General features: G+C 37.4%; 1 protein-coding gene across 7 annotated transcripts in view; it reads right to left on the bottom strand.

Moving 5' to 3' along the window:
• Positions 1 to 740: 740 nt before the first annotated feature.
• Positions 741 to 9,918, bottom strand: part of CCDC138 (coiled-coil domain containing 138) — a 246,151-nt gene continuing 236,973 nt past the window's right edge. For all 7 annotated transcript variants that reach the window (XM_014532105.1, XM_014532108.1, XM_014532106.1 and 4 more), the window contains 2 exons: positions 2,819 to 2,957; positions 741 to 921 (listed from right to left, as the gene is read on the bottom strand). In XM_014532105.1, coding sequence (XP_014387591.1) covers positions 756 to 921; positions 2,819 to 2,957 — 305 coding nt within the window. In that variant the 3' untranslated portion in view covers positions 741 to 755. The remainder of the gene's footprint in view (positions 922 to 2,818; positions 2,958 to 9,918) is intronic.

The following is a 9,918-nucleotide window of genomic DNA, read 5'->3' as shown; positions in this document are numbered from 1 at the left end:
TGTGTGTTCTGAGAAGCTAGTCTTTTGTTCTGTTAACAAAAGTATCCATAATGGAATTTTTCTGAAGTATCCATAATGGTTTTTTTTATTTCTGGCTACTTCACTCATCTTTGGCTACAGCAGGAGATAGATATCTCTGGGTGTTGGGATTGTGACATTTTAATTTTTCAGTGTAAAAATTTTTTTATTTTGTACAAATATGCTTTGGTAATAATTAAATTGTTTTGGAAAATAAACTAGAAAAATCAATTTTTTTTCTCTAAAGTGTTTCATGGACAGCACAATAAAAAATCAGTATCTGTGAATCTAGGATATATAGAAAAGTTATAATATGAAGATGATAGTTAAAAATTATGTACTTTTGTTTCCAAAGGGGGAGATTTCTAATATATTAAGAAAACAGAATAACAACATGATCTAGCCCTGTTCCCAGATAAACACCAGTTTTATTCAAAATAATCACATAATTTTAAGAATTTTTATAAAGCAGTTTTACAAAAAATAACCCCAGTGTCATTAATTCTGGAAATTCTATTTTACACATTAGTACTACCTAAGTTGAACTGTAATATTACAATCATTCCAGAGCTCCTATAGATTTCATTCTTAAAGTAAAAAAATTTTCTATTTTATTTTTCATGATAAATGATGCTACTGAAACTTTACTTGGTAGATTTTTAGTTACTTTGATGATTTTTGCAATCTTACAAATAAGCAACACATATATAATGTATATAAAATAATAATAAGCCAGTCTAATGGCTTGAATTGGAGGCCAGGGAGTTGCATTTCGTTAAACCCAAATTGAACAGAGTTGAATTTAGGTTAATACAGAGAAAGGCATGTTCTGGATGTGTTGTCCTTTGTATTTCCTGAAGCATCAGATGAATTGTAAAAAGTTCAAAGAACTTCTTATTACTCCTGTAAGAGAATGAGTAAATTAATTTAATTACAAACACTTAAGGAATTCATCTGCAATTACATCGATAACATGTGTAAATGTAGAAGAATTGCATCTGTTTTTAAAAATAGTGAAGAAAATAGGTAACTAAGAAATTAACATGCCACCCAGCTGGTGTGGCTTAGTGGTTTAGCATCGACCAAAGAACCAAGAAGTCACGGTTTGATTCTTGGTCAGGGCATATGCCCAGGTTGCAGGCTCCATCCCTAGTAGGGGGCATGCAGGAGGCAGCTGATCAATGATTCTCTCTCATCATTGATGTTTCTCTCTCTCTCTTTCTCTCCCTTCCTTTTTGAAATCAATGAAAATGTATTTTAAAAAAAGAATTAACATGCCAAGACAAGTAAAGTGGGTTTCATAAGATAGGCCTAAAATAACAAAGTATTCAAGGAAAAAGAAAATGGTTCATCCTCCTGAAAACTGCAGCAATTCACTATTACAACAGTTGAGAATTGCTTTTTCTGTAACAGCTAGAAAAAGTCAAATACAAGTACTAGATCAACTTATTTTAAGTAAGCTGGGCTTTTTAAAGTAACAGAATATTGGTTTACCTTTTGCCTTTGTAGCAAAATAACTTTTCAACCATCCTCTTTCTAATAACCAGTTAGTAATTTCATGATCAATTAGTTAGAATTATATCTGATTACATATTTCTTATTTCTTGTCTACATATACTTGTATCTTGGGAGAAATTATTAAATAACTGTATATAACCATCCATTTGATACAGAAGAATTTATATCTTTGTGGTTTTAAAGATTTACTTTAAGACTGAGCATCAACTATTCCCAACCCAAGGCTATATTTGCAATTTTGGGACCACTTAAAAAAATCCCATGAATTAACACCTAAGGAAGAATGAAACCTAAGGAATGTAATTGCAGTTTCATGGCACCACAGGTTAACTATAACAGGCCTTATTGAGAATTTACTGATTACAAATCAAGATAATCATATTACAGTCAGTCTTCAAGAAAAGGAAGACAATGATTTGGTAAGTTTAACTGACACCAGATGAAAACCAATAATTTGGTGAGCTGAGTATGAGATTGTAATTTGATAACTAATAATTTACTATGATGTGGTAGGTACCAAATAGGGCATATGAACCCACTACCACATATCTGCAAATAATTTTAAGATGCATTTATACTTGAATGAAGCCTGGTAAATACCTAAGTTCACCACCATGAAAATCATGGCTGAGGGGAAAGAAAGGGCACAGAGGAGCTGAACCAAAACTATAATTTAACTGTCATAAAAACTGGACTATACCAAGATTATAAGAAAATATAGCTTCAAAATCCATTTATAATTTTTAAAATGATTATACCAATATTTGCTTAAGAGGAAATATAAAAAGAAAGCCCCTAATTCTTACAGTAAAATCCAAATTAGTGGCAGGAAGCTCATATAGTTTCCTAAAATATACATTATTTAAAATCTTTTCTGCCTGCGTCTTTCTCATTCCCTAAACTAACTTTAGTACATAATAAGAATCTGACAAATATACTTTATTATCATTTTTATTTTCACTGTGGTGGTACAGAATATCAGTGTGCAATAATTTGTTCTAATACTATCACTTGATTGCTAAATATTGTTCTTAGTTTTACATACTCTGTGGTATTTAAAGTTCACTTAGCAGTAACAACAAGACATTCTAAGATTAAAACTATAATTCCACTGTATCACTAAGTATTAAACAAGTATTAACATGCATGAATCTCAATTTTCTACATTTACTAAAAATTTTGATTTAATAATCAAAGTTGAACTAGTATAGGATTCAGAAAGGTCTAAATGAGCACAAAAAGATATTTTTAAATAAAAGTATTAGAAATAAAAAATTCTTACTTGATTTTAGAAAGTTTCTGTAGAATAATACTGAGTTTTTCTAGTATTTGAAGATCAAGCTTAGGGGTTCGAAGCAGCACAGAACAAGTACGAAAAAACAGAGTGTTGCTACAGGCTTCCAGGAAAGGCTGCAAGGATTCTGCAAAACAAATCCCAGTGCTTTACTGTTAGGGAGTAGCCAAAAATAAATAAATAAATAAATAAATAAATAAAATAAAAACCAAAATAAAATCAGAATTGTATGGAGTATTTTTAAATATTGAGTTGATTTTCATATATAAACTTTGAGGCAAAAATATCATCATCTTAAAAATTAAAATACCCACTGGCTCTTGTTGAACAATGCAAACCAAAGATAAGATTATTAAGCAGAATTGAGCAGAAATCCCATGTCTGAAAGAAAGGGGGGGAGTCATTTCTTCAATAAGTCCATAACAGTAGGCTGAGTTTAAATAATTAGCAATAAGAAATTTTGTTGGGATAGTAAAAGTTTTTTAATACTCTACATTTAACAATTTCATTTCAGTGTTAATGACAATTTATATGACCACTGGATATGGAATAGCTTTTTAAGCATATAAGCAAAAAGGGGGAAAGACTCATAAAAGAAAGATTGAAAATTTTCACAATAAAAATTTTAAATGTCTATGTAAAAGAATTTGTAAATTAAAAGGCAAAGGCTCTAAAAAAACAAAACAAAGCAGAAGAGAAATGCCAAACTTCTTTTTGTAATTTATTTGCCAAAAGATTGATTACTATTAAAAAAAAAAAAGATGGACCTAATAGTTTTAGTAATGAACAAACATCACAAGCAAGCAATTCATAATTGAATAAATACAGTAAAAATATTAAACCTTAATAGGATAAAATAATAGGAACTGGGAAATTTGTATCAAAAGCCTTAAGAGTGTATACCTTTGAGTCAGCAATTCTGCCTCTTAGAATGTGCCTGATAGAGACATATGCCAAGGTTTATGAATAAGGAATACAGTAAAGTTTGTAATAGTGAAAACTAAAAGCTCTGTTAGGGCTGCTATGAGTTGGAAAAAATAATATATAAAAACGTCTTTTTCTTAAGGTATTACTATCGGCAATTAGGGAAGCTTGAACAGAAACAAAAAATATTAAAATGGCCTTTTAATATTAATGGCTGGCAGGGGAGAGCAGTTAGGGGGATCAGGCCAGCAGGGGAGAGCAGTGGCCTAAAAATGGCCTAAAAATAATCATGGCCTTTAAAATAGTTAAATTCCTCTGTAAAAAGTCTTCGTAAAACTCAGAAGCTCTCACAATGTATATACAGGACTTGATTTCAAACACAGATACATAAGTTAATAGTTATAAAAGACATACAAATATGATGGGTTTGCATTCTTCATTCTGTTTGCATCCATCAACACAGCTTGAAAATCTATATGACTGTATCTTGATAGTGTACTGAGTAAAATACACTACAGCAGGTCCTCAAATAATGTAGTTTCTTTCATCTAATGTTTTGTTATGATGTTAATGAGATACCTTAGAAATTTAACTCTTGTTTATATCAATTAGCTGTGATAAAATTGGTTTCATTCATATCGTTTAAGTCAAAGAACCTATTGACAATGACATTAAGTAAGAACTTACTGTATTAAATAACAGAATCAACAAAATGCAAAAAAGTAAAGTCAGAGGAATCTATACTAACAAAAGGGTAATATAATAATTAGACCGGATGTCTTCCAGACATCCTTCCAGACGTCCTTCCAGACAAAGCCACAGCAGCTGCAAGGGCCGAGGGCCGGCCGGTCCAGCGTCGCGGTCCCTTTTGCAGAGGCAGGGGGGCGAAGGCGCCATGGGAGAAGGCAGAAGGGAGAAGGCAGAAGGCGGCAGTTAAGCAGTTAGGGGGATCAGGCCAGGAGAGGAGAGCAGTTAGAGGGATCAGGCGGGCAGGGGTGAGCAGTTAAGCAGTTAGGGGGATCAGGCCAGCAGGGGAGAGCAGTCAGGGGGATCAGGCAGGCAGGCAGGTGAGCGGTTAAGCAGTTAGGGGGATCAGGCCAGCAGGGGAGAGCAGTTAGGGGGATCAGGCAGGCAGGCAGGTGAGCGGTTAGGAGCCAGCGGTCCGGGATTGGAAAGAGTGCAGGTCAGGCTGAGGGACCACCTCCCCCCCCATGCACAAATTTCGTGCACTGGGCCTCTAGTCCTATATAGTAAAGAGGGAATATGCAAATTGATCATCACTCCACCACAAAGAATTTAACAAGCAATCAGAAGGGACCTGAGGCTGCGCCCCCCCCAATGTCCCCATGGGGCTTGAAAGGGGACCTCAGGCCATGCCCCTCACCCTGATGCCAGGCTGGGGGACCTCATGCCGCACCCTCTGCCCCAGCACCGGGCCAGGGGAACTGAGGCTGCAACCTCACCCCGGCGCCAGGTTGGGGGACCTCAGGCTGCTCGCCCCTCTCAGCGAGGCTTGACGGGGCACCTGAGGCTGCACCCCCTGCCTGGTGGGGCCTGACTGGAGATCTCAGACTGTGCCCCCAGCCTGGTGGGCTTGATGGGGGATCTCAGGCTGTGTCCCCCACCCGGTGGGGCTTGATGGGGAACCTCAAGTGCACCCCCTGCCCCTGCCTGGGGGACCTCAGGTCGTACCACCTGCCCAGGCACCGGGCCAGAAGGTCTCAGGCCACGCCCCCCACCCCGGTGCTGGGCCGGGGGACCTCGGGCCATACCTCTAACCCTGGTGCCGGGCCGGGGGACCTCAGGCTGCAACCCTTGCCCAGCGGGGCTTGACAGGGTACCTTAGGCTGTGCCCCCCGCCTGGCACCAGGCCAGGGGACCTGAGGCTGCAACCCTGCCCAGCGGGGCTTGACGGGGGCGGGGCCGGTCGGGTCTGGGTCTTGCACGATTTCAAGGCAGGGACTTGACTCTGGGTCCCGTGGTGCCCCCCAGACTCTGATAGGAGGAAGATTTTCATATACATTTTACGAATTTTCTTTCATCATTGACACTTCTATTATAGAGAAAGGGCAAATAGCAATATTAAAATATTTCCTCTAATTAATCCCCTTTTAATGTCCACGAATTTCATACACCAGGCCATTTTGATAAAAGAAAATGAAAGGTGGTTCATGCTGGCAATGGAGCACTAGAGACAACGATTATGCCTTTTACATGTAACCACGTGGTAAAGGTAAGAGAAAAACAATACTTTCCCCAGAGTAGTCTAACCCAAGTATGGTCTACACTTAGTTCTCAGTAGGTTATATGCAGATGTAGTTTTCTTCAGCAGGTTATTTGCATGTACAGTTTTCAGCAGATCATATGCATATGTAGTTTTCAGCAGGTCATATGTATGTGTAGTTTTCGGCAAGTCATATGTATTTGTATGTGACTGTGTGTGCGCATGCATGTGTGTGTATCTTGATCTGTTACAAAGAATCTCCTTAAAGAATTAAAATTTAATTATATAAATGTCTAACCATTATGCTGTATACCTGAAACTAACATAATATTAAATGTAAACTGTATTAACATTTTTTTAAAATTAAAAGATCTTAAAGAATAAAATTTAGATTACAGCTAGAACACACATTATTTACAAGTAGCATTAAAAATACAATGAGTGACATTTCAAGCAGTTTCACTAGAGAATTGTACACAGTTCCCTCATTTCAGATCCTGAGACATGACTCACGTCAACCCTAAACATGAAGGCTAAATATTATATAGCTAACAAGTATTGAAATCAAAGGGTAATGAACATTACAAGAAAGACCACTAAGAATTCTTAACATACAGTAAACCCTCGATTTTGTGGACCTCGATTTAACAGACTTCAGATTTAACAGGCAAAATTTCTGGACTGTATGTCATATGTGAAAATTAACACCATTAATTTTAAAATGCTTTTAACTGTCCTGCCAGTGTGGCTCAGTGGTTGAACATTGACCCATGAACCAAAAGGTCACCAGTTTGATTCCCAGTCAGGGCACATGCCCAGGTTTCAGTCTCCAGTGGGGGGTGTGCAGGAGGCAGCTGATAGATGTTTATCATTGATGATTCTCTCTCCCTCCCTCTCCCTTCCTCTCTAAAAAATCAATAAAAACATATTTAAAAAGTAAATAAATTAAATGCTTTTAACCAAGATCTGCTTATAATTAAACTGGTTATTTTTTTGTTATTAATTCACTGTTATTTTTTTTTACAAATTTTAGCAAATAGACCATACGTTGAAAAACACTGTAGTAATTTCCCAGACATAAATAAATATTTCTTATCTACAACTATAGTCTATATGCTTAAATCCAAGTGTCACTGCTCATAAACAATGTTCTTGGAATGATCAGCACATGATCACACCTCCATTGCATGTGGTAATTGGTTGTTGTCTAGGGCCTGACTTTCTGCAGCAGTTTTAACTCCTGCCTGCCAATGTTCCCATATGCACTAAGCCACGCCCCAGCTGTGTGGATTTGATGACTGGTTAATGCACACATTTCCTAGACCTATTCAGTATAAATTTAAAATTACAGTAACATATATAGAAAAATAAATTTCTCATACATACTTAATTTTAATTACACAAATGTGTCTACGTAAGTAAAAACGGGTAAACTAATAATTTGTCAATTTTTTAACATACACATTTGGAAAACCTACTTTATTATATAATGGACTATCAGCTTTAAATATAGTTTTATTGATTTCAGAGAGGAAGGGAGAGGAAGAGAAAGATAGAAACATCAATGATGAGAATCACTGATCAGCTGCCTTCTGCACACCCCCTACTAGGAATCAAGCCCGCAATGCAGGCATGTGCCCTTGGCTGGAATCAAACCCGGGACCCTTCAGTCCGCAGACCACGCTCTATTCACTGAGCCAAACCAGCTAGGACTGGACTTTCAGCTTTAATGGACACCCACCCGTCCCCGGCATTAGTCGATTATATCAAGGTTTTACTGTACCTACAATTTAAAATGTTGATATTTTCTATTTAAAGTTTAAACGCCAAAAGAGAAAGTTATGATGGTTATTTGTTTATTAGCAAAGTGTGAAAGAGAGTGTATCTTCCTATATTTTATTTACTTTATATGTAAATCAGGTCTTGGCATGAACAAAACACACACATTTCAGGGTTATTACAAAAAAACCCAAGTCAACATTGCCAAGTGAAAGTGAACCTGTATTATGACCTCTGTAATGAAAAGAGCCAAGACTATCCAAATACTTTAGTATATCAGCACATTGAAACAGTGAAGCTTGTGAAGTTCTTTGAGAAGTAAAAGAGATTCATTGGCTTGATTTACAATCTCTCTTTTAAACCTGTGAGACAGACACACAATAGAGGAGAAAGGAAATTCTGGAATTCTCATATGCTTTAAGTTAGATTTAACTGTAAACATTGTAATTTTAACATTGTTCAATACTACAATGTTCAAGTTAATTATATTTTTGAAAGCTTAGAGAAATTTTAATTTGAATAAACATGGCTAGTACAAGAGAGGAAAACAAAAACTGAAGGCCTAACAGGCCAGGTGGCAACTCTTCTAAAATTCATGTAACGCTGGATAAATTACTTAACATGTCCTCACTAATTTCTACATTAAAATGCAGAGATAAAAATGCTTGAGAGAATTTCCCTTTATAATTTTTGGATCAAAAATTGTAAAGCAGAGCTCTCCCTCACTGGAGCAAACATGCCCATGCCTTTTCCTTCTCCCTCTTTTTCCTGTCAGGCGTGCATCTCCTAAACTCTAAGGCACCTCATGAGACTTGCAACCAGGGGAGCAATGGGCAGCAGGAGCTCGTCCTGGGCTAACCCCCTAAACTTGTCCCCAAGACTCCTTTCCTCTGACTTTCCAGTGAGCTGACAGCAGTCACACCTTGATTCACTTCTTTCCCAATGTTTCTAGAGAGCCAAAGCCGCCCCACTTAACCTAGTCTCTTTCCTGTTGCTTCTTCTGTCCTAGGCCCTTCCTTGTTTCACTATCTCCAGCTTTAATAAGTGTACTCTCAAAATAAAATTATAAAACAAACAAACAAAAGCTGACAGAAACAAACAAACAAACAAACAAACAAACAAAAAACCCTCACCTACAACAACCAGACACAAACACAGAAAAAGAAAGGAGCACAAGTCAATGCCATGACTCTTACAAACATAAAATTCTAGAGCGGAAGAGAGTGAGAAGTGTGGCCAGGGTACAGGCCACCTTAACAACCCTTCTTCCACAAGACACTGAGAAGTTGACAAAATCTTGGGAATTCTTGCTAAGACTCCTCAAACCTGAAGAGAGCAAACTCGCCAGCTTTTGTTACCTTTGACTCTTCTGACTGGGAAACAGAGAGGTTGGCAAGAAGTAATTTGATATTCCAGAACACACACTGTATTGGGGAGCCAGATTGAAGCCAAAATAATTTCTCCATGGGAAGAGAATACTCATTCCTCCCACTTTCCGAATTAGATGAAATGAACCTAAATTAGACATTTTAGCAAAATCTCAGAAGTGAGAACACAGCCCTAATAGTCTAACAAAAAAAGCATGTCATTAGTACACCTATAGGCTATAAGACAAAATGTATATATTTTTTAAAAAAGCTTTCAAATTGTACCTCTGAATGGAGAAAAAACTGGACTTGGATATGGTGGTAAGAAGAGAGTGTAGAAGTCCCTCACCCTCTATGAGGACATACAGAAATTCTGGACAAGTAGGCCCAAAAGCAAGAACAAGATTAATTAGAGCCCTAGTTGGTTTGGCTCAGTAGATAGAGCATCAGCCTGTGGACTGAAGGGTCCCAGGTTTGATTCCAGTCAAGGGCACATGTCTGGGTTGTGGGCTCAATCCCCAGTAATGGGCATGCAGAAGGCAGCCAATCAATGATTCTCTCTCAGCATTGATGTTTCTCTCTCTCTGTCTCCCTTCCTCTCTGAAATTAATAAAAATCTATAAAAATAAATTAAAAAAATAAAAGCTCTTGAGAAAAATATCTACACTAATAAAAGAGAAACATGGTAATTGGCATACAACCGCTACCCTTCCCATTGGCTAATCAGCATATCCTTATGCAAATTAACTGTCAGCCAAGATGGCGGCCGGCAGCCAGGCAGCTGGAAGCGAGCA

Source organism: Myotis brandtii, unplaced genomic scaffold, assembly GCF_000412655.1.
Source record: "Myotis brandtii unplaced genomic scaffold, ASM41265v1 scaffold842, whole genome shotgun sequence".
NCBI classification, from domain to species: Eukaryota; Metazoa; Chordata; class Mammalia; order Chiroptera; family Vespertilionidae; genus Myotis; species Myotis brandtii.
This window is presented reverse-complemented; position numbering and strand designations above follow the sequence as displayed.